The following is a 24,632-nucleotide window of genomic DNA, read 5'->3' as shown; positions in this document are numbered from 1 at the left end:
GCAGTTTTTTTGTGTTTTGTGGACTTTGTATTGAAGCTCGTCGATTTGCAGTTCATGTTCTTTCTCTCTGGAGTCTAAATGGTGCTAAAGAGGGTTATGGCTAAGGATGTGTTCAAGTAGTTGTACCTAGAACATTAAGGGGAGTCATTTGCTGGTTAAGAGGAAGAAGGTACTCTCCAGTCTTAAAAGAGAGAGGGTCGATGTTGCCTTATTGCAAGGAACATAGTTAAATGATGCAGAACATTTGAAAATGCAACACAGTGGGTATGACCGGGTTTATTTCTCATCATTCAATACTAGGAGTAGGGGAAGTCACCATACTTGTTAGGAAGAATCTCCCATTGAAGTTGTTAATGTGTGTATTAAAGACACACACAGGAGATTTGAAATCCTTAAAGCTTTGATAAATGGGATCTTAAACGCTTATTGTCCTCCAGCCCACCCCCTCAAGTGCTTGATAGATGCACTTCCTAAACTGGTTAGCCTTCCATCTCAGCATATTTGTGTATGTAGGGGGGGGGGGGGATTTTTTTTAATGTCTAATAGCCCCTATGGTGGACAGATTGTCCAAAGGTCTCCTGATATCTTTTTCACGACCTAAACAATTAAGGGATTTGTGGGACTGGTAGATGTTTGGAGGTGCCTTTAACCCACTGGCAGGGATTTTACATTTTGCTCAAATCCATACAAACGCCATACCAGGCTTAATCTCTCATTGACACCCACCACGCATTTGGGCTCGGTGGAGTCATGTACAATTGGCAATATCGCTATTTCTGATCACACTCCAGTGAATCTAAGGGTCAAGAGTAAGGATACTATGGTAGGTTCAAGGCACTGGCGACTGGATCCTTTCATCCTTAAGGATAGCAAGCTTACTGAATTTGTTTCTACTGAATGCTGAGCTTTTTAAGACATTAATCCAGGCTCGGCCAGTAATCCATCCATTCCTTAAGAAACTGCTAAAGCCTATGCTAGGGAGTTAATTATTCCCTATTCTGCCAGTAAGAAACGGCAGAAGGGTGAGCAGCAACGCTTGCTCAAACATGTGTGAAGGCAGCTGAAAAGGCATACCTTGGTAGGCTTTTGTTGGCTAAACTGCAGAGGATCACAGCACTTCAGTTCACACTGAACTCCATACTCACACAGACAACTAAGAGGGAGCCTACATTTGCAAAGCAAAGGTTGTTTGAGCATGGGGATAAGCTGGGCAAGTACTTAGCGCAGCTTGACAGGAAAAGGAGTGCTCCCCAAGCCATTACCTTGATCAGGGAATTTACTGGAAATTTAACGCATGATTATAAAAGGATTAATGCAGCATTTCAGAAATTTTACTCCAAACTATACCAGTCTGAAATGTGAGAGGATGGGCTGGCTAGGATGGAGTCTTTTTTTTTAAGCATTTGGACCTCTGGGAGATGACCCCTGAACAACAGTCTCTCCTTAATGCCCCACTGTCAGTGCAAGAGGTGCAGGAGGCTGTGAGGCAGCTTGAGAATGGAAAGGCACCAGGTCCTGATGGACTTCCCAATGACCTTTATAAGGAATTTATAAATATATCGTCAGGACCAATACTTAGTATGTTGACTAATTCACATAGTCGTGGCCTCCTCCCACCATCTCTCTTATGCTTAAATAAGGGCAGACCCTGGAGGTCTGTACTTCCTATAGGCCCATCTCACTTCTGAAGGTTGATTTCAAAATCCCATCTAAGACTCTTGCACTAAGACAAGAAACTGTGCTGCCCTCCAACATTAAGGAGGATTAGACAGATTTTATAAAAGGTCACAGATCGTTGAATAATGACAGGAGGTTACTTAATATGATCCAAGTATGTCATCAACGGTCGGTACTGGCATTAGTGATCTCTCTAGACACAGAGATGATATTTGACCGGGTCGAGTCGCCATACCTTTATACTTTAAAGCGGTTTGGCCTGGGCGAAGTCTTCATCAGATGAGTAAAGGTTTAGTATAATGGCCCTTTTGTATAGTGGCCGCGGTTCTCATCAGTGGTGTGCGGTCAAACAATTTCAATATTCTTAGGGGCAGTCAATAGGGCTGTACCTTATCAGCATTGCTTTTCATATGATGATTGAACCACTGGCAGAGGCAATACGTAGGATCCTAATATATTTGCTCCAGAAGTGGGGACAAAGTTACATAAGATTACATTGTATGCAGACGGCGTTCTTGTCTTTTTATCAAACCCAACAGTTTCAGTGCCTTATCTGACACAATGCATTAATTCATTTGGCGGCTTTTCAGGTTACAAGATCAACTTTGTGAAATCAGAGGCCTTGCTCATGGGTCGTCTCCAGGAAATGCCTGGGCCTGAGGACAAATCTCGATTTCCCTTTAAATGGTCACAGGAGGGCTTTCTCTACTTAGGGTATACTCATTACTTCAGTCTTTGATCGGCTATTTAAAACCAATTTTGCTCATTTATTCGACAGAATCAAACAAGATCTTCAAAGATGGCAGGTGCTTCCAATCTCTTGGCTAGGTCGGATAGCCCTCATTAAAATGAACATTCACCCACGCTTGCTGTATCCTACGCAAATGCCTCCTTTGCTGTTTACTAAGCAAACACTGAAATGACTAAACAGCTGGTTCAGTCCCTTTATCTGGTATTGCAAGCGACCCCTTATTAAAATAACTGAACTGCAGCTACCCCACAGACTGGGAGGAGTGGACGTCCCAGATATCAAAAACTATCAATTAAGGTCGTTGCCAACTTATGTGAATAACTGGGTGGGGGGAACCCTCACTCATCATGGTTGGACGAGATTCCCCCTTACTAGCTAGCTGTTCTTGGACAAAATAAGGACGGTTAAGGAATATTGCCCTTTCCAGATACAATAAATTTTAGACGGTTGGAAGCATTCAATGGTCTACTCATTATTCAAGATTAGCGGTTTAAAACTGAATCACATCAGATGCCATTTTGTCAGGACATTGTGATATTCTGAAATATTTCAGACAGATGAGTATGGACAATTATGGCTGGATAATAGAACATAAAAGATTTGTTTGTGTCTTAGGTATTTATTTCTGGCACAGTAACATTTGGTAGCAGGAATTAAATATTGGGAAAATAAAGGGCTGCGGTGAGCCAGGAAAGCTTGAGACAAATAAGACTGAGTCATGAACTTTACTCACCCTCCTCAGCATATATATTAATCATGTCATATCTGACCTCAAGATATTCTACTAATAACCACAACATAACTAAACTTGTACGTTTCTAACATCTGTGTGATGTGGAACAAAATTAGATGAGATACAAGAATAGCATTAGGAACAAAAGGTACTCATTGTTTTCCAAGAGGTGGAATTCAAATGTACACAGAACCAAAATAAAATCAAATTCCTAAGAAATTCTTATATACTTCAAACAGTTCAGAGGGGGAGTCACTGATCAATGCATATGCTCTTAAACTAAGCTATTTTTATAACATTGAAAAGCAAACCTGTTATCTTTATCACAGGAGCATTTTTGCAAACATCAGAGTTAAGAGTGCCCTGGCCATATACTGCCTGCGATGTGAGTTGCAGCCTTGAACTTTCGTTAATCAAACGTCACAGTATTTTCAGCTGGCTTGAGTTTGACCACGTGTATTTAAATAACATTGAGACACTGTATTATGGCAGAAGCACAAAGACAAAAGTACACAAGTACGCAAGTTTCTAGACATGAGGAGGAGCAGCCCTTCAAGCCTTTTGTACTGATCATGGGCTGATCTCCAGCCCAACTCTATACATAGCTTTGCCCCATATCCTTTCATATTTTTGGTCAACAAAAATCCAGCAATCTCACATTTAAAACTAATGTTTAATTTAGAAATTGTTACTTGTGGTAGGGACATCCAAATTTCAATTACCATGCACATGCAAAAGTGCTTCTGAGTTTCTGCCCTGAAAACTCTGACTCTAGGTTTTAGATTATGCTCTTAGTCCTAGACTCCCCAACCAATTTCTTCTCTTGTTACCGTATTTATTTCCCTTGACGTCTTGAAAATTTTATCAAGTTACTCCTAAACCAGTTTTAAGCATTTTGTACGTTGGACATTAAATCGAACAATAGATCATAACAGCACCAAAATATACTGTCAACTTAAAACAAGAATCTGATCCCACAAACAGTACTTCTATCATCTGCAATTTATAAAGCTTTAAAATGTGCTTCATAAAATTAAAAACATTTTCATGACTCAATTTTGCCCTCTCTTGAAAGTTTAGTGTATATTCAGAGAACCAAGTTAAATTATTAAATCACAATTTATGTTGTTTACCAAAAGATTGCTAAAATCTAATGGCAGACAGCATGTCATTAATTCTGGAATTAAAATTAGTCCCACCTTTAACTAGAGAATTATCTTTTAAATAGGTATTGTGATGCATCAAAATTATTGAAATATATAGCTCTATTCCCCCATTCTATAATGATTGATACATCCAGCTCCAACTGATTGATACAAGACTACAATGCTGAGGAAATAAATTCCAACTTAAATACACATTCATTCTTTTACTATCATATTATGAAATGTTGCATCAATCCCAAAGGAAAGCACTGCAGACATATTTACCCAACACAAAAGCCGCCTGTAAAATCACACTGTGTGCAGTGTACTAATATGTTCTTTCCCAGCACATGGCCTGCAATGAATCAAGAAGGCACCTCTCCATCACCATCTGTGGGACAATTCGAGATGTGCAATAAATGCTGGTCCAGAAATAGTCTCTCACACCCTCAAATGAATTTAAAAAAAAAGTCACAATGGATTTCTTCCTGACTTACAGAAAAATATAACTATTTGACAGTGATGCCAGATGTGACAGTAAGGAAATGTGGCCTTTACCTCATCCCCTAGCCTGTAGTCCAAGAAAACCGGAAGAGAAGTCAATTTTAAGGACTTGTAACTGAACCAAGTAGCTTCAGTGTCAAAAGGTAGCAAATGAAACGGTATAGAATAAACTCTCAGATTCTGATACAATCCAATTTGCAATAACATTCATGTGACATACAAACATTAAACCACAGATACAGCTATATTCCCTCAACCTTAATAGCATCACTAAGTCTGCCCTTCAGCAACATGTTGAGACCATCATTAACCTCAAGATTAGTAGGCTCAATGTCAACATAACGATAATAGAAATGGGACATGGGAAAGATATGCATTAATGACTGGCTCACTAACTAATTTTGTTCTCCTCCTCTCACTGACCCACCCCCTCCTTTTTTTGGTTACCCAACTCTGCTGACCCTTGAGTTGGGACTTTACAAAGGCAGGAAATAAAAGGTTCCTGAGTGTAACCCAAGCACAAAAATATACAAAAAGTGCCACCAACCCAGGACACAGCAGTCTGCTTGTTTGCAGCCTTGGCAATAAGATTACTACTCCAGCGACGTTACACCTTACAACACTGTCTCCCTCACTAAGGCAAGGTCGCAGGAGACAACAACCTCTTCATGGGATAACAATTTGAAATTTATTGAGTGTGCAACTTCATTCAAGAAGAAATAATAATATCAGATCCTGGAACTTTGGAATGCTTCCCTAGGGAAGATAGACTGTGCAATTATGGAACAGCACTAGAAAATTTAGTGATAAGTTGCATCTTAAAGACCGAGTTGATAAAATAAAGTAAATGTAGTAAGCAATTTCTCTCTGTTCAAGGAAAGAAAATTGTAAAAGCGGGATGCACTTTGTCCGACTGGACAAGGCTATTGAGATGAGTATTCTTGGGGAGGGGGGGTTTTGGGAAGAATCTGTCACCCTTACCCAGCCTGGCCTATGTAGGACTCCAAACCATAGCAACATGACTGACTTTTCAGAGGACAGTTCAGAGTGTGATTACTTAGATTACTTACAGTGTGGAAACAGGCCCTTCGGCCCAACAAGTCCACACCGACCCGCCGAAGCACAACCCACCCATACCCCTACATTTACCCCTTACCTAACACTACGGACAATTTAGCATGGCCAATTCACCTGACCTGCACATCTTTGGACTGTGGGAGGAAACCGGAGCACCCGGAGGAAATCCACACAGACTCGGGGAGAATGTGCAAACTCCACACAGTCAGTTGCCTGAGTCGGGAATTGAACCCGGGTCTCTGGCGCTGTGAGGCAGCAGTGCTAACCACTGTGCCACCGTGCCACTCATGACGAAGCAGCTCCTTTAATGAGGTTACTAACTTTCTTACTGTCCTTGGCTTTTTTTCCCAAGAGAAGTTGTAAATGACACAGACTTTGAAAAATCTGAGATTGAAGGGTTTTAGGGCCGATTTGATAATAGCTAACAGAGATTGCCTCAGGCAGAAGGCTTTCAAGTTAAAAAAATACTTGTACAATGAAATGGGAGTGGCCAGTTCTCCCAGCTAGGCTTTTCTCTGGTTTGGTTTGATCTTTAGCAGTAGTGTGGAAAAAAACGTTACTGTACCCAAAAAGGCAGGTCCAGGCTCGTACTCTCTCTCTGACTCCTGTCCTGTTAGTACCTGTGTTTGATTTTACCTTTTGTGCCAAGGGGGTGTTTACGGGGATTGTTGCAAGTATTTGGAACAGCCTCATTCTAGGTGGGATGATCTGTTGGGTTTTCAGAGAGGTTAGGTTATTCGGTCTTCTGTTTTCTGTTGTTTGTGATTCATTCACTAATTTTGTAAATAAATTCTGTTTTGTTTGAAACTAAGCACTTTGACCAGCCGCATTTCTCCTGGAACATCCACTTTACACCTGCTTAAAACAACTAGCTAAGTTGGGGTCTGGGGTGTCTTCCTGAAATGTTTTGAGGGCTCTGGCCTGGTCCATAACAAGAATCAGTTGTATAAAAATCAGTAAATAGCACTAAACACAATAAAATTGGTCAGACCAACCTGGCATCAACGTGATCATCAGAGATGCCAAAAGTGCACCCAACCTGGTCAACCCTACAGTTCTCCTCTCTAACATTTGGAGACCTGCTAAAATTGGGACAGCTGACCTACACAGTATTCAAGCAACAAGTTGCCATAGACATTCTCAGTTAAACACACTTTGTCACCCAATGTTCCAGACTTCTCAATCACTACCCATCCTCTCCCTCAGCTATGTCCTATGCCACTCACAGGACAAACCTATCAAATGCGGCATCACAGTAGTAAACATTTAGGGAGAAATAATCTGAGGAGTCCTGAACGTGGACTCTGGCAGCATGCCAAGTGGGCTAGAAAACCTCCCACTGCTTTCCATTAACTGAAGAATCAATGCATTGTCATGTTGAAAACCACCTGTAAGCAGTACCAATGGTGCCACATGCACCCGAAACTAAAAGGTTCATCATTCAGGATCATTTCAAAGAATGTAAATACCAGACTGGACTTGTAATGAGCACAAGACTACGACGACAGAAGGAAAAACCTCCTTGGACCAGCTGCAATTTATGCATCTAAGATACATAACCATATTGATAAGAGCAATGATCGGACATTTCTGACACGACAAGACCTCTCTTATACCACCCAGCATGGTATGTGGCACTAGCATCATACAAAATGGGATAAATTCAGAATAGTATTTGTATCGCATGGGTCTGGATTTTGGAAGCCACAACGTTTGAGATAAAAGGGATTTGAAGATGGGTTGGGTAATTTGCATGAGTAGTATTTTTTTTCCTTTTAAAAGAATTTTGCTGACAATGGACATAAAAGCACAGTGACAGCATCTGATGAGACGGAAAGTTTAACAATGTCATTTAGAATGAGGACCAGGAGGGCATGTCAATAGTTTAGTAGGAATAGGATAAAAGGAGGCAAAAGCTAATCTTATAGAAAATGTAAACTTAGTGAGACAATGAGGGAAGAAGTGAGAGACAGAGTTCAGAATTAGGTTTATGGGGAAGCCAAAAGAATTGTTAAGAGTAAAAATAGTGGTGGACTCAGCCAAATGGATTGTATCAACCTACACGTCAAAGGTTTATGCTGCTGAAAAATAACAACACTATAACTGGCAGCAAATTTAAATGCCATGTATTTAGCTTGCTATCAAGCTTTACAGTTCAACCTCTATCCAAACTGGTAAGGAACATGCACTTCCTAATTTTGAAAAACATTCCTGAGTCATTAAAGAATAGATGATTAGCTGTCTATGTAGCCAATGCAAGTAAAACCAATTATGGTTACAGAAACGTGAAAATATGCAGTTATTTTGAAACACTGCAAAAATAAATCCATAAAGTAATTTTAGATGAGTTTGGCAGGGCTGTTGTTGACGCTAATTGTGTTTCTGAATAAAAGTTTCAGCTACAGGTTCCTTAATTAGAATCGTAGAAAGTACATTGTCAATTTAGGGGCTTTTAAAAGTTAAATACAGAAGGCATAGATAGGATTAAAAAAAAAATCACAGATTAAAAATTTGTTCAGCTCACCTGGTTTCCTGATAATGGAGATGTAAAGTAATGGCTGTGCAAATTACGGCCTGTGTTTATATGGGTCAAACGAATAGTTTCACCACATTTTATCGGATTTCCACGTTGGCACACAGTGTCACTTTTTCCACGTATCCTCCAATAACTATTACTGTCATCTGCTTCAGTCACTCCAGTCACAGACTGCTGACCACTTCCTGAAACAAAATACTTAATAGAAATTACTTTAATATTGGTTTCATAATTTCTTCAGGACACAAAATTAATATGGGGTTCGAAAACTGAAACAGCACTGGAAATCCAAAATCAAAAGTCGCAAAAGACTCTTGAACAAATAGCTGTGTCAGAGCACACAGGTACCTCTAGGTGGTGCAAGGAGCACACAAGCAACTTCACTGATAAGTTGCCTTCCAACTATAATGATAATCAATTTAAAACCTGAAGAACTACAAATCAGAAAGAAAAACAGAAGTTGCTGAAAAAGCTCAGCAGGTCTGGCAGCATCTGTGAAGAGAAATCAAAGTTAACATTTAGGGTCTGGTGACTGTTCCTCAGAACTGAGGGACTGAATGATAATCTATTCAGCCAACACTCAATGGGCTGAAGAACCCACCGTATCCTCTGAATGGAGATCTTTAAGAGATCCTAAAGGTAGATCAAATATACTTCCTCCAGGTCATGTTCCCACCCTCATCCCTTTCCACCCCCTCCCCCTTCACAGCCTTTTTCCAGCACCTTCCCCCTGTACCGCTGCGGACCCCTTCCCCCTTCTCCCTCCAGATCCCTCTCTCCTCCCAATCCCTCCAGACCCTATTGCCCCTCCAGACCACCATACCCCCTCCCACATCCAGACCACCACACCCACCCCACCAGATCACCATCCGTCCCACAATCCCTCTCCCCTTCCTGACCCCTATTCCACCTTCCTCCTCCAGATCCCTTCACCATCCCAACGCCTATTCTGCCTTCTCCATCCTGATCCCTAACCACCAATCCTCCTGCAGACACTTTTCCCCATCCCACTTCTGGACCCCTAACGTCCCCTGACCCCTCCACACCCCTTCCCCATCCCAACCCCCTAACTCATCCCCCTCCAGACCCCTCCCCCATCCCGCCACCTTTCCTTCCTCTCCCAATTCCGACCCCTACCCCCTTCTCCCATCCTGACTCCTGTCCCGTTTCCCCCCTCCAGACGCCTACCCCACTTTCCTGCTCCAGACCCACATCCCCCCCCCCACCACCACCTCCTGACCCCTACACCCCCTTCTTACCCCATTCCCCCTTTCCACCTACAGGTCCCTCCCCCTTACCTGAGCCATACTTCACGTCGTGCGAGTGCAGCCTCACATTGTGTCGGGTGTTTAATAATTTTATAACCGAGCCACAAGTGACATAGCTCAAGTCAGATGTCCCCAGGAGGCCGCACACCCAGAAACAGGAGAAAACACAAAGTCGCCAAAACAACGGAACCACCTTCCCTCCCAGGGTCATCTTCCCTTTCATCCAGCTCCAACTGACTGACTGACTGACAGCTCAACGTCAGCCCAGAAAACGGGCGGCAAGAGAATCCAATCCGTCAAATACCGCACTCCGAAGACAGCGCCACCGACAGATGGGAGGGTCAGCCCTGTCTGCGCTACTGGGAGGATGAGTTCATCAGCGGCACCAGCTGACTGGGAGGTCCAGCTCATTCGCGCCAACGACAGGATTGGAGGACCAACTCAAGCATCTCCACCGGCTGGGGGAGGATCAAATGCTTGCAAGGAGCCAGCTGTTAAAGAACAGCTGGAACCTGACATGTAGTGTTCAGCTGTTTACTAGCTTGCAGTCACTTATAAATCACCAAACCGCAAAAAACAGCCTAGTAACAAGGTGCAAAAATTGTTTCATTTGTTTTTTAGTCTTTTTTTTGTCTGTAAACATTAAACGATAATTGAATTTTTCTCTGCTACCCATGAAATCAAAATCGCTTTTCCATTGCATGTAGTTGAACTCAATGAATCACAAACTTTAATGTAATTACAATTGTATGTATTAAATGTTTAACTTTAATGTTGAAATTATCCAAACTCTTCAGAATTTTGATTGTATCTTTCATTTTCTCATAAATTATACTTTTGCTTTGATGTGTTGAAAATATATTTTGCATTATGTGCATATTCTGTTCATTATCAAAAGAACTGCAATATTATTTGTTTGTTTTAATATTATTTATATTTGAGTATTTGCTTCCAATCAGCAACTTAATCGTAAAAATTTATTCTTGATCTTAGACCGCATGCTGTATCCTCCTTCTCAAATACAGTTAAGGATAGGCAACAAATAGTGACACTGATATCCTAAGGACAAAACATGTTTCTTTGTTTGATTCACTGCTGATTTATTTTTCTGACAATACGTCAAAGGATTAGCGATTTTTGAGAAGATTTGTAGCTCAGGCTGATGATAAGTACTTAAGTTAGCTCGCTGAGCTTTAAGGTTTGTTTTTAGATGTTTCGTCACCATACTAGGTAACATCATTAGTGAGAATCTCTGGTGAAGCGCTGGTGGTATGTCCCACCTCTCTCTTTATAGGTCTTGGTTTCTTAAGGTGAGTGATGTCATTTCCGGTTTTTTTCTCAAAGGAAGGTAGAAGGGAGCACCAATATCAGGGGTCATAGTGGAAGCAATAATAATGCAGAGACTTGAACAAGCTGCCCTCCCATCTATCCAACCCAAACTTTGGATCCGCTACATAGATGACACCTTTGTCATCACAAAACATAGGAAACATACAACACCATCAGCAATATCCTGACAGGCATAAAATTCACAAAAAAAGAGGAGGAGAACGACAACAGACTCCCATTCCTAGATGTGACAGTTGAACCTACAGTTAATAGAGAGCTTCAAATCAGTATCTACAGAAAAACACACACGGAACAAATACTTAACTTCAGAAGCAATCATCGCAACACCCACAAACAGAGTTGCATCAAGACATTATTTCAATGAGCTACATCGCACTGCAGCACCCAAGTACTACAAAAAGCAGAAGAAAAATATCTATACTATGTTTTCATGAAAAACGGGTACCCTATTCCCCAGAAACAAACCCAAACAAGCAGACACAGTGCAACCAAAGACCAAAGCCACATTACCTTACATCAAAGACATACCAGAAATGACTTCCAGACTACTCAGACCCCTTGGCATCATGGTAGCCCACAAACCTACCAACACACTTAAATAGCAACTAATGAACCTAAAGGATCCAATAGATGCCACCAGCAAACTAACATCGTTTACAAGATACCATGCAAGAACTGGAAAAAACACTACATCAGACAAACTAGCAGGAAACACCAGGATACATGAAGACCAACTGGCCACCAAAAGACACGAATCACTATCACTCATTTCTATACATAGAGACAAAAAAGGTCACCACTTTGACTGGGACAGCACACACATCCTAGGACAGGTGAAACAAAGACACGCATGAGAATTATTTGAGGCATGGTATTCTAACCAAAACTCCATCAATAAACACATTGATTTTGACCCGATCTACCTTCCCTTGAAAAGGGGACCGGAAATGACATCACCCACCTGAAGAAACCAAGACCTATAAATGGAGAGGCAGGACATACCACCAGCACTTCACCAGAAACTCTCACTCACGATGTTACCTAGTATTTTGATGAAACATTTGAAAACAAACCATCGAGCTCAGCGAGCTAACTTACATACTTAACATCAAAGGATATTGAGGCAAGTCAACATGCAAATTGTAAAGGCACAGCCCACAATTTTTCAGTCTTCCTTAGATTTAACTAGAAAATTGAAACCATTGCATGCTCACACAACAAACAAGTCAGTTTAAGGTCAGCAACTTCAGGTTAGTCTGTTTAACTTCAGTGGTAGAGTATCATTCCAGCTGTGAGGACATTTGATTGAGGTATTCAAAATCATGAGTATTCTGGACAGACAGATATAGAGAAATGTTCCCACTTGTCAAAGTACCAAGAACAAGGGGGTACAGATTTAAGGTAATTTGTAAAAGAAGCTGAGTGGCAAGTACAAAATCTTCTATATGCAATGACAGGCTAAGAACTGGAATGCACTGCCTGGTAGCAGAAATTAGACTATTACCTCAAAGATAAATGTGGGTTATGGGGAGAATGACATGAAATGATTTGTCTGCAGACAGGTGGTGCAGGCACAATGGGAAAATGGCTTCCATTTGTGCTCTAACAGTTCCATAATTATGTGAAATTATGTTCCAACCAAAGGGAAAGATCAGTTTAAAAATTAGTAATACCTGAAAATGAACATACTGATCATACTGAAGTTCCATTTTGAAGTATACAAGACATGTCAAACCAGTGTGTGTCATTCACTAGTTTTACTGGTTTTGCCTTAAAAGTGGTTAAAGTTATCAACATAAACAAAATATCCTATACACACTCAAGTGAACAACTGTGGAACTGTGTTTGTTTGCAGAAGAGACCTGCTCTACTGAACAAGGAAGTATAACGAGCAAGATAAAAATTGTCATTTAGGAGAATGAGAGGCGATTTTAGAAATATATAAGTTTCTTAAGTGAAGTTGTTTTTCATTGTTGGAGTGTCTAGGATCAGAACGTAATCACTCAGTAAGAAGTTGACCAGTTTGGATAGCGATGAACAAGAATTTAATCTTTCATAGAGTAGTGGACCTGTGGAATTCTTTACTCAAGGCTGAGACAGTTTTTAATCAATAAGGGAATCAAGGAACAAGAAAGAAAAGAGGAGTTGAGGATTACCTGATTGGCCATGGTCTCATTAAATGGTGGAGTAGACACAATGAGCCGAATTGTGGAATAGGCTCAATGGGCCTGAATGGACTACTTTTGCTTTAAATTAGAAAGTGTTAGAAGAGCTCAGCTGGTCTTGCAGCATGTGTAGAGTGAGGACCAAGAATAAGATCATAAGAAATAGAAATAGGAGTAGGCCATTCGGTCCCTCACATCTGCTCCAACAGTCAGTAGGATCATGGCTGAAATGATATTCATCGAACCCACTTTCCTGCACTTTCCTTGTAACCCTTAATCCCTACTGATCAAGAATTGTTGGAATATTGCGTGCAATTCTGGTCTCCTTCCTATCAGAAAGATGTTGTAAAACTTGAAAGGGTTCAGAAAAGATTTACAAGGATATTGCCAGCATTGGAGGATTTGAGCTATTGGGAGAGGTTGAACAGGCTGGGGTTGTTTTCCCTGGAGCTTCGGAAGCTGAGGGGTGATCATATAGAGGTTTACAAAATTATGAGGGGCATAAATAGGGTAAACAGACAAAGTCTTTTCCCTGGGGTCAGGGAGTCCAGGACTACAGGGCATAAGTTTAGGGTGACAGGGGAAAGATATAAGAGAGACCTAAGGGGCAACTTTTTCACGCAGAGGGTGGTACATGTATGGAATGAGCTGCCAGAGGAAGTGGTGGAGGCTGGTACAATTGCAACATTTAAGAGGCATTTGGATGGGTATATGAATAGGAAAGGTTTGGAGGGATATGGGCTGGGTGCTGGCAGGTGGGACTAGATTGGGTTGGGATATCTGGTCGGCATGGACGGGTTGGACCAAAGGATCTGTTTCCATGCTGTACATCTCTATGACTCTATAATTGATCTATCTCAACCTTAAGTATATACAAAAACTCTGTCCCCACAGCTCTCTGTGGCAAAGTGTTCCAAAGACTCACGAACCTCAGAGAAGAAAATCTCAGTCTTAAATTGGTACCCCTTTATTCTGAGTCTATGCCCTCTAGTCCTAGACTTTTCCATACGGGGAAATATCCTCTAAACATTTACTTTGTCAAACCCTTTAAGAATCCTGTAAGTTTCAATAAAAACCACCTGTCATTCTTCTTAATTCCAGTGAGTAGAGACCCAATCCGTTTAATTTTTACTCATGAGATAAACCATCCAAAGTAGATATCATCCTAGTGAACCTTCTCAGAACTGACTCTGATGAAACATTCTCTTTCCTTAAAATTAGGAAACTAAAACAGCTCTCAGTATTCTCAGTGGGGTCTTGCCAGGACATAGTTTCAGTTGCAATATGACTTTCCTTACTGTTATATTCCAAAATTCTTGAAATAATGGCCAACATTCCTATGGCTTACCTGATTCTCTGCTGCATCTTTGTGCCAGCTTTCTGTGTTTTGTACACAAATACCCCAAAGTCCCTTTGTGTTGCAGCTTTCTGCAGTTTTTCTCCATTAAAATAATATTCTATTCTCCCCTCCAAAATGAGCACCTTTTGAGGATACTCCATTTGCCAACTTTTTGCCCACTTAGTTATCAGCATCTCTCCGCAACTGTTTGCATCCCTCTCACAACCTGCCTGTCCACTTACTTTAGTGCATTCTGTAAATTTGGCTGCAGGGCACGACACTTGGAGTAAGAGTTAAAACTCACACAACACCAGGTTACGGGCCAATGGTGTCGTGTAATTTCTAACTTTGTATGTTCCAGCCCCTCCAAATCCTGAAGTAAGAGCGGGATGTGCTCTCCACTCCCTATCCCCCTCCCCTGTTTCCGGAACCGGGGGCGGTGGGATGAAGGAGCCGGGCGGGCGGTTTGTAGGTGCACACGGGCGGCCATTTTTAAAGCATTTCCGTGCAGTGCTCCGCTCCGACAGTTTGGATTCTCGTTTCTCTCGGGATTTTCAGACGGTTTCTGGCCTTTTCTTGTGTGTGTATTTTGCCCGTCCGTCGGCGAGGGGCTGATTCCCATCTTTGTGTCGTAGTTATTTTTGGAAGATTAGTGTTGTTTATGCCCGAGCGCTGACCTGTTCTTGTCGGTTTGTGCTGGAGGCCCCGCACTAGGCCGCAAACCCTGCCAGCCCCGAGACCCATTCACTTTACCCCCTTCTCCCCAAACACCCCACCCTCTCCTAGCCCGGAACAAGCAAAACCATCTTAAACCACCTCTAACCCAATCTCCTCTAATTCTCCTCCTCCTGTAGATTCATCACAAGTACGCCCCAAGGCTGGACGGTTATTTGGACAGAAGCGATGTCCAAGGGTCTTGGGGGTGAAGGCAGGAGATTGGCACTCGATAATGATGCTCATTTAACGAGCTGCTGCAGGCACGATGGCTCAAATGGTCTTCTGTGGTCTGTGGGCTCAGTTGAGCTAATGCATATGAAGGTTACCTTACTGACACAGTATTTTAAAATTTCAGAAAGGTGCATCCTTGTACACGACACTACAGTTCCACGCTCTTTTCTTTTTAACGTTATAAAATGTAAGCTTAATGAATTTTACACCGAACATTCAACTTTTAGCATATTAATAAAATTATTTTTAATTTAATATTTGTCATCTGTTTTAAATGAGCATTCGTTTCTCATCTGGACAAACCACATTATCAAGGCTTTTTTGTTTCACGTGTTCTTTTAGCTGTCTTGTGGACTTAGTGTTACACTTAAATTTCTTCTTCCTCTTGTGTAGGGCCTGTGATCATGTCTGATTTTGTTGAAAGTGAAGCTGAGGAATCTGAGGAAGAGTACAATGAAGAAGGAACTGTAGTACAGAAGAAATCTAAAAAATTCATGGACGATGATGATGGTATGTGCAACAATGTTGCAACATATGCATGAATGTTATATGTTCGGTTAATGCTTTGCAAGAGAAAGCAATCCTAAAAGATATAATGTGAGGGCCAGGTGAATGTCAAATTTTGGTTATTTTCAGTGTAAAGAAGATTTGAAGTTTGGTTAATGTACAGTGGATGTTCAGATAGACAAATATTTACATGAGACAAATATTTACATGAGACAATATGCCATTGGACTATCTCAAAGTACGCGTAAACTAATAATTTTTGAAATGCTAGTGTTGTCTAGATATCTGTCAATCAATTTGTAAATAATGATTGTCAAACAGCAAATGAGTAATTCAAATTTGTTTTTAGTAGTAGATGACAGGATTGCTGAACTTTATATAATGTTACGAATTTGGCTGTGCTCGCCAAAAGGGTGGATAGAGCTTGTGGCCATGCTTTAATATTGCAATTAAAAATCGCACTCTTGAAATGACTGACTAAAATTCATTGTACAGCTTATGCCGTCATTTGACCCAAGAAATCATAGTACAGGGGTCGCCAATTTATGAACAGCTGACTTGCAAACGCTCGTACTTCTAAGCATAAACTCATACAAGGCTGTAATTTTAAATCCTGAGTTATGAACATTTCCTGAATGGCAATTTTATAACTTTCCTGCATTGTCTAAATTAATTTGCAAATACAACCCAGAACGGAATCTGTTTGCAACCCAGGGGTGCCTGTACTCTATCAGTTCTAAGCTGATATGTTGTAAATTGTACTGAAAATAAACTTGTGAGTGTTAGTAACAGCAGTGCTAAACGTTTTTAATCTAAAAGGTATTTAAGTATGGAATAGAATCTCCAAACATGTTGCTTGCTGTAGGACAAATAGAATTTGAAACTTGACCTATTTAAATGCAGAAACAAAAGCAGAAATTCCTGGAAAAGCTCAGAACTGAAGAGGGGCATTTCTGTTTTTGTTTCTGATATACAGCATAGAGTCATAGAGATGTACAGCATGGAAACAGACCCTTCAGTCCAACCCGTCCATGCCGACCAGATATCCCAACACAATCTAGTCCCAACTGCCAGCACCCAGCCCATATCCCTCCAAACCCCTCCTATTCATATACCCATCCAAATGTTCTTAAATGTTGCAATTGTACCAGCCTCCACCACTTCCTCTGGCAGCTCATTCCATACACGTACCACCCTCTGTGAAAAAGTTGCCCCTTAGGTCTCTCTCATAACTTTCCCCTCTAACCCTAAACCTATGCCCTCTAGTTCTGGACTCCCCGACCCCAGGGAAAAGACTTTGGCTCTTTACCATATCTATGCCCCTCATAATTTTGTAAACCACTATAAAGTCACCCCTCAGCCTCCGACGCTCCAGGGAAAACAACCCCACCCTGTTCAGCCTCTCCCAATAGCTCAAATCCTCCAATGCTGGCAATATCCTTGTAAATCTTTTCTGAACCCTTTCAAGTTTCACAACATCTTTCTGATAGGAAGGAGACCAGAATTGCACGCAGTATTCCAACAGTGACCTAACCAATGTCTTATACAGCCTCAACATGACCTCCCAACTCCCGTACTCAATACTCTGACCAATAAAAAAGCATACCAAATGCATTCTTCACTATCCTATCTACCTGTGACTCCACTTTCAAGGAGCTATGAACCTGCACTCCAAGGTCTTTGTTCAGCAACACTCCTAAGGACCTTACCATTAAGTGTATACATCCTGCTAACGTTTGCTTTCCCAAGCACCTCATGTTTATCTGAATTAAACTCCATCTGCCACTTCTCTACCCATTGGCCCAGCTGGTCAAGATCCTGTTGTAATCTGAGGTAATCCTCTTCTTTGTCCACTACATCTCCAATCTTGGTATCAACAGCAAACTTACTAACTGTACCTCTTATGCTCACATCCAAATCATTTATGTAAATGACAAAAAGTAGAGGACCCAGCACCGATCCTTGAGGCACTCCACTGGTCACAGGCCTCCAGTCTGAAAAACTATCCTTCACCACCACCCTGTGTCTTCAACCTTTGAGCCAGTTCTGTATCCAAATGGCTAGTTCTCCCTGTATTCCGTGAGATCTAACCTTGCTAATCAATCTCTCATGGGCAACCTTGTCGAACGCCTTACTGAAATCCATATGGATCACATCTACCGCTCTGCCCTCATCAACCCTCTTTGTTACTTCCTCAAAAAACTCAATCAAGTTTGTGAGACATGATTTCCCAGCACAAAGCCGTGTTGACTATCCCTAATCAGTCCTTGCCTTTCCAAATACTTGTATATCCTGTCCCTCAGGATTCCCTCCAACAACTTGCCCACCACCGATGTCAGGCTTACCGGTCTATAGTCCCCCAGCTTGTCCTTACCACCCTTCTTAAACAGTGGTACCATGTTAGCCAACCTCAGTCTTCCAGCACCTCACCTGTGAGTATCAATGATACAAATATCTCAGCAAGAGGCCCAGCAATCACTTCTCTCGCTGCCCACAGAGTTCTAGGGTACACATGATCAGGTCCTGGGGATTTATCCATCTTTGTGTTTCAAGGCATCCAGCACTTCCTCCTCTGCAATTTGGACATTTTGCAAGGTGTCACCATCTATTTCCCTACAGTCTATATCTTCCATATCCTTTTCCACAGTAAACACTGATGCAAAATACTCGTTTAGTATCTCCCCCATTTTCTGCGGCTCCACACAAAGGCAGCCTTGCTGATCTTTGAGGGGCCCTATTTTCTCCCGAGTGACCCTTTTGACCTTAACGTATTTGTAAAAACCCTTTGGATTCTCGTTAAATCTATTTGCCAAAGCTATCTCATTTCCCTTTTTGCCCTCCTGATTTCCCTCTTAAGTATACTCCTACTGCCTTTATACTCTTCTAAAGATTCACTCGATTTATCCTGTCTATACCTGACATATGCTTCCTTCTTTTTCTTAACAAACCTTAAATTTCTTTCATCATCCAGCATTCCCTATACCTACCAGCCTTTCCTTTCATCCTAACAGGAATATACTTTCTCTGGATTCTCGTTATCTCATTTCTGAAGGCTTCCCATTTTCCAGCCATCCCTTTACCTGCGATAATCTGCCCCAAATCAGCTTTTGAAAGTTCTTGCCTAATACTGTCAAAATTGGCCTTTCTTCAATTTAGAACTTCAACTTTTAGATCTGGTCTATCCTTTTCCATCACTATTTAAAATCTGGGTTTCTACTTAAATGGAGTTTGTCATAATACCGTGTGACTGGGCATTGAGAAGCAGCAGTTCTGCAATGCAATTTCTGAAACCACAGATATGTTTTATCTGAGTAATTTTTAATCATTGTTTGTGATAAGTGTGTATCAGCTTTGGATAATGCCATATCATGTCAGGGTGCAGAATTATAGTGATTCAAAATTTTCACGGCCTGTTTTCTAAAGTTCTTGAGCATTGCTTTAGCAACAAAGAAAAATTAAATTAGTTCTTTTTAGTAAAGCAAATTTTGTTGAAATCGAGGCAGAGCTGCAGAAGAGTTGACTGTTTCAGCCCTTTGAGTCTATTCCACCATTTCAATGAGGTAATGCAGATGTATCCTTCAACACAATTGATCCATTGTGTTTCATATTCCTAATGCGTTCCAGAGATGCATCCACTGCTTTTTTGGGGAGTTGTGGTCCAGATTTCCAACTTTGATATCAAAAAGATACTCGAATTTTAAAATTAAGCTCTTTTGCCCCATGGAAGGAAATAGTTTCTCTGTGTCTGCTTCAGCAAATTCCTAGGTTGTTATAAATGCCTTGATTGTATTATCTTTCAACCTTGTAAACTCATCAGAATTCAAATGTTTTACTTTAAGCTTTATATTTTGTTAAATCTGTGTGAGTGTTTTCAAGTCCAAGTACCTGCTAATTGCTCCAAACTGAACAGTATCCATTGGCCAGGAAACAGAAGAATTGTCCTGTTCCTCCATTTTGTAAGTGCCATGGAAGCTTTTACACCCATATGTACTCAGTTCTTAGTTTTGCCATCTACTCTAAAAGGCACTCACCCTGACAATATAGACTCTATCAGTAGTACAGTATAGATTATTTGTGCTTATCATGGATTATTCAAAACCATATCCAAGAAAGAAGAATGCTCCCACTGACCTGTCTTATAAAATTTGATTGTGACATGACTGTCACTGGCAAGACGATCCTTTATTGACCCATTCATGAGCGCACCTTCTATTTTTGTGGACTTCATAGTCTATTAAAGCAACATAGTCTAGATTTCCTCAGCATTCTGTGGAAAAGGTTCTTTGCAGTTTCACTCCCAAATAGTTCCGCTTCAGTTTCACGATTATGCCCTATGGTTTTAGTTGCCCATCAGAGGAAAATATCTGCTTTGTTAAATTGCTTAATTATTATTAGTCCCTTAATTCTATTACCTTCCAATCTTTCAAACTCGTGTTGAATGCAAAATTTGTTGTTCTTGAGAAGGTGCCAATGAACTAATTCTGAGCTGGTATAGTCTGCATGGTTTAAGTATTGATGAAGTTCTGTTAAGGACAGAGTTCAGGAATTCTGATCCAGCTGCATTGAAAGAACACAGTATACACTTCCAAGTGAATTTAATGTGTGATGTGATGTTATTTAGTGTATTAAAAATCCAATAAGCCCCCAAGGCTCTAGTTGAAGAATCTGTTAAGAGCCATGAAAACCCTTGACAAACACATTTAGCTGACAATTAATGTAAGCTCCACCAGCTGTCGGCAAAAGGTCTGCAGAGCTTGCATCTACTTTGATGCAAGCTCTGCAAACCTGTTGTCAACATAGATCATCCCAACCCATGTCTCTGACCAAGAACAACTTCAACTGAGGTGCTTGTGAAGACTTTCTGATTAAGATTGTTCAGTCATCAAAAGAGGTACAGCAGATGACCTCATTTGATCTCCTCTGTCGCAAAGCTGTGTGTGTGCAGGAATTACTTTGTGCTCGAGGTGTACAGTATGGTAGTGAGCACTGATCAAGAGTGGATACTCCTGACTTTGTGATGGAGGGAAAGTCATTTGATGAAGCAGCTGAAGGTGGTCGGCCCTCAACTGTCTGAGGAACATCTGTGGAAATTATTGGCTTTCAGCAACCACATCCTTCTTCCATTGTGTTGACCCACTGGAGATGCTTTCCCCACAATTGTCATTGACATCAACTGTAGTAAAGCTCCCTGATTATAAATGCTACCTGGATGTCAAGTGAAATCATTCTCACTTTGTCTTGAATTCAGCTCTTATGCCCATAATTGGACCAAAGTTGAAATGAGGACAATGATGCCAAATTGACCTGAAAGAATCCAAACACCGTATCAATGAGTAGGTTACTTGCAAGTGGGAGACAAATGCCACTTGCTGGCACTGTTGATAACCTATTGTTCATCACTTCAATTAAGTGTAAGCAAGTAGGGCAGCAGTTGATTAGATTTATCCTACAAAACCTATCAAGGCGTATGTTGGTGTCGTAGCTGCACTGGAACAATTTGGGTTAGTTTTGCAACTGGTTCTGGAGCCCAAGTCTTTACAATATGCTAGGTATTGTCAAGGGCTCATAGCCTTTGGTGCAACTACTTTGCTAATCTGTTTCTTGAATCTCATTGGTGAATTGAGTTAGACTGGAGACCTGCTTCAGTAACGCTGGAAATCCAAATAAATCTTGACTAGATGAAAATGGTTGCGAATACTGCATATTCTTCATTATCATGATAAAGTGGACAATTTTTTCATCATTGAGAGCAGTGATGTTTCTTCTCTTTTTGTTGTTTAATTGTCTATTGGTCATGGCTTGATGTTGCACGACTGCAGAGTGTTGATCTGATCTTTTAGTTGTAGTATTGCTTAGCTCTCTCTCTGCATGCTGCTTCCAGTGTTTACCATGAACCTGGTCCCATGTTATAACTTCACCATTTGAGGCTGCATTTTAAGGTATGCCTGGTGTTGTTCCAAGTATGCTTTTCCTCATTGAACCATGGTTGGTACCCTATCTAAATGATAATGAAACATTGAGGGATATGCTGCTAGAACTAGATTAGATTAGATTACAGTGTGGAAACAGGCCCTTCAGCCCAACAAGTCCACACCGACCAGCAACCCACCCATACCCCTACATTTACCCCTTACCTAACACTACGGGCAATTTAGCATGGCCAATTCACCTGACCTGCACATCTTTGGACTGTGGGAGGAAACCGGAGCACCCGGAGGAAACCCACGCAGACACGCGGAGAACGTGCAAACTCCACTCCTGAGGTGGGAATTGAACCCGGGTCTCAGGCGCTGTGAAGCAGCAGTGCTAACCACTGTGCCACCGTGCTGCCAACTGCATTGGATTTATCCCATTTAGTGTAGTGTTGTGTCACAATATGGTGAAGGGCATTCTCAGTGCAAAGATTGAAATTCAGCATTGCAAGTATACTGGGGTAGTCATTCTGATCAATTCTGTCTTCGATAGGTGTATCTATGATGGCTAGATTGGTGAGTCATAGAGATGAACAGCACGGAAACAGACTCTTTGGTCCAACTCATCCAAACTTGTCCATGCCGACCAGATATCCTCCCTTAATCTGGCCCCATTTGCCAGCACTTGTCCCGTTATCCCTCCAAACCCTTCCTATTCATGTACCCATCTAGATGCCTTTTAAATGCAATTGTACCAGTCTCCCACACTTCCTCTGGCAGCTCATTCCATGCACGCACCACCCTCTGCATGAAAAGGTTGCCCCCTTAGGTCCCTTTTAACTCTTTTCTCTCTCACCTTAAACCTACGCCCTCTAGTTTTGGAATCTCCCACTCTGGGGAAAAGACCTTGTATATTTAGGAGAAAGTGGGGACTATAGATGCTTCTGATCAGAGTAGGGTATAGTGCTGAGAAAGCACAGCCGGTCAGGCAGCATCTGAGCAACAGAAGAATCAACGTTTCAGGTATAATCCTTTCATCAAGAATGAGGCTTGTGGACCAAGAGAGCTGAGAGATAAATGGAATGGGGTTGGGGCTGGGGGGGTAGGTAGTTGAGGATGCGATAGGTAGATGAAGGTTGGATCTGGGATAAGGTGGGGGGAGGGAAAATGAGGAAACTGGTGAAATCCACATTGATTCCATGTGGTCGGAGGGTCTCAAGGCAGTAGATGAGGCGTTCTTCCTCCAGGTGATGGATGGTAAGGGTTTGGCGATGGAGGAGGCCTGGGACCTGCATTTCCTTGGAGGAGTGGGATGAGATCAATGTGGATTTCACCAATGTGAATGCTGCCTGACCAGCTGTGCTTTTCCAGCACCATACTCTCGACCTTTTTCTATTTACCCTATCAATGCACCTCATGATTTTATACACCTCTATAACATAATGCATTTTAGGTGTGTGAGGAACTGGATATCTAAACATTATTTTTGTGTTCATACCAACAGAGGAAGAAGAGGAGGAGGATGAAAATGCAGATGACCAGGATGAGCAGGGAAATTTAAAGGACTTCATTAACGATGATGACGATGATGAAGAGGAAGAGGAGGAGGAGGATGATGATGATGACGATGGAGCCAGTGAAGGTTCTGGGGGTTCAGACTCTATCACAAAGAAAAGAAAGCGTAAAAGTCAGTGTTTAAATCACATTATTTTTCTTCAGTAGATATTCAAAATCCACAAGGCTAAGACTTCTGTTTCGTGTTAGTACTTGCAGCATATATGCTTGTCTCACCGAATTTACACCATATTTTGGAGTATTTTAATTATTTTTAAAAAGGAAATTCTCCTTTGGAAAATATCTGCAGATAATGTCCTGTCATTCAGAAATTCTTGTTGATATGAACCTTGATGAAAGGACAAGAGAATCAACATTCTAGGCATTTGGAGATTTAATATACTGTGGGAGAGGCTGTAATGATGTCAAACAATTTAAATTTATATCAACAAGATTTTAATAAAATCTTAATGAATCATAGTCACTAGAATGTCATGTTTCTATGTCCATGATATGATGTAAATAATTGTTTTCTTACTATATGCAGCTTATGATGACAGGCTGGAAGATGATGATTTTGACCTAATTGAGGAAAACTTGGGTGTCAAAGTCAAAAGGGTAAAGCTAATTCTTTTGGTTTAACCGAAACTGTGATTTGAAGTTTAAGAATTAAAAATTAGTAAATTTTTGATCTATCCAAAGTAGAAAACTGCTCTAACATAGTGATGATGTAAATAAATTAAATATTACAAATGTTCATAAGATTTTTAAGAAAAAGTAATGTTTCCGAGTTTCTTTTGTAAGATGTGTATGTCGTTGCTTCAGATTTTTGTCTGTCTTAGTTTAATTACACAATTGTGTTTTCAACTATGTAGCATCAGGGTTGTTGAGTTATTGGTGGTTACCAGGTCATTTACCATTCATATGGGGTACAAGTAGAGATGATTGAAGAGCTTTGTGACAAAGCCAAACCATTAGCTTAGCTGAAAATCTTCCTCTACATATGTTGGTGATAATTGTATTAAAGTTTAACAATTAGTTATAGAGATGTACAGCATAGAAAAAGACCCTTTGGTCCAACTCATCCATGCTGACCAGATATCCTAACCTAGTCTAGTCCCATTTGCCATACTTGGACCATAGCCTTCTCGACCCATCCTATTCAT

The 24,632-nt window shown here is 41.1% G+C and overlaps 2 protein-coding genes across 4 annotated transcripts in view; one reads left to right on the top strand and one right to left on the bottom strand.

Annotated features, from left to right (window-relative positions):
* LOC122564033 (stromal cell-derived factor 2-like) overlaps positions 1-9,929 on the bottom strand; it is a 28,335-nt gene extending 18,406 nt beyond the window's left edge. The window contains exons 1-2 of the mRNA XM_043718488.2: positions 9,722-9,929; positions 8,412-8,608 (exon numbers count right to left, since the gene is read on the bottom strand). Of these exons, the coding sequence (XP_043574423.1) occupies positions 8,412-8,608; positions 9,722-9,914 (390 nt within the window). The 5' untranslated portion in view covers positions 9,915-9,929. The remainder of the gene's footprint in view (positions 1-8,411; positions 8,609-9,721) is intronic.
* A 5,079-nt stretch (positions 9,930-15,008) lies between these two features.
* The window catches only part of supt6h (SPT6 homolog, histone chaperone and transcription elongation factor), a 73,848-nt gene continuing 64,224 nt past the window's right edge, over positions 15,009-24,632 (top strand). The window contains exons 1-4 of one of the 3 annotated variants that reach the window (XM_043718486.2): positions 15,009-15,125; positions 15,887-16,003; positions 23,417-23,599; positions 24,014-24,084. In XM_043718486.2, the coding sequence (XP_043574421.2) occupies positions 15,898-16,003; positions 23,417-23,599; positions 24,014-24,084 (360 nt within the window). In that variant the 5' untranslated portion in view covers positions 15,009-15,125; positions 15,887-15,897. Of the gene's footprint in view, positions 15,126-15,661; positions 15,681-15,886; positions 16,004-23,416; positions 23,600-24,013; positions 24,085-24,632 lie in introns of those variants that run through there. The other 2 variants (XM_043718485.2, XM_087977368.1) reach the window with 2 other exon arrangements.

Source organism: Chiloscyllium plagiosum, unplaced genomic scaffold (genome assembly GCF_037043375.1).
Source record: "Chiloscyllium plagiosum isolate Xiang-an unplaced genomic scaffold, Cpla_swu_hap1 HiC_scaffold_31, whole genome shotgun sequence".
In the NCBI taxonomy this organism is placed as follows: domain Eukaryota; kingdom Metazoa; phylum Chordata; class Chondrichthyes; order Orectolobiformes; family Hemiscylliidae; genus Chiloscyllium; species Chiloscyllium plagiosum.
The sequence above is the reverse complement of the archived record's forward strand: the minus strand, read 5'-3'. Positions and strand labels throughout refer to the sequence as shown.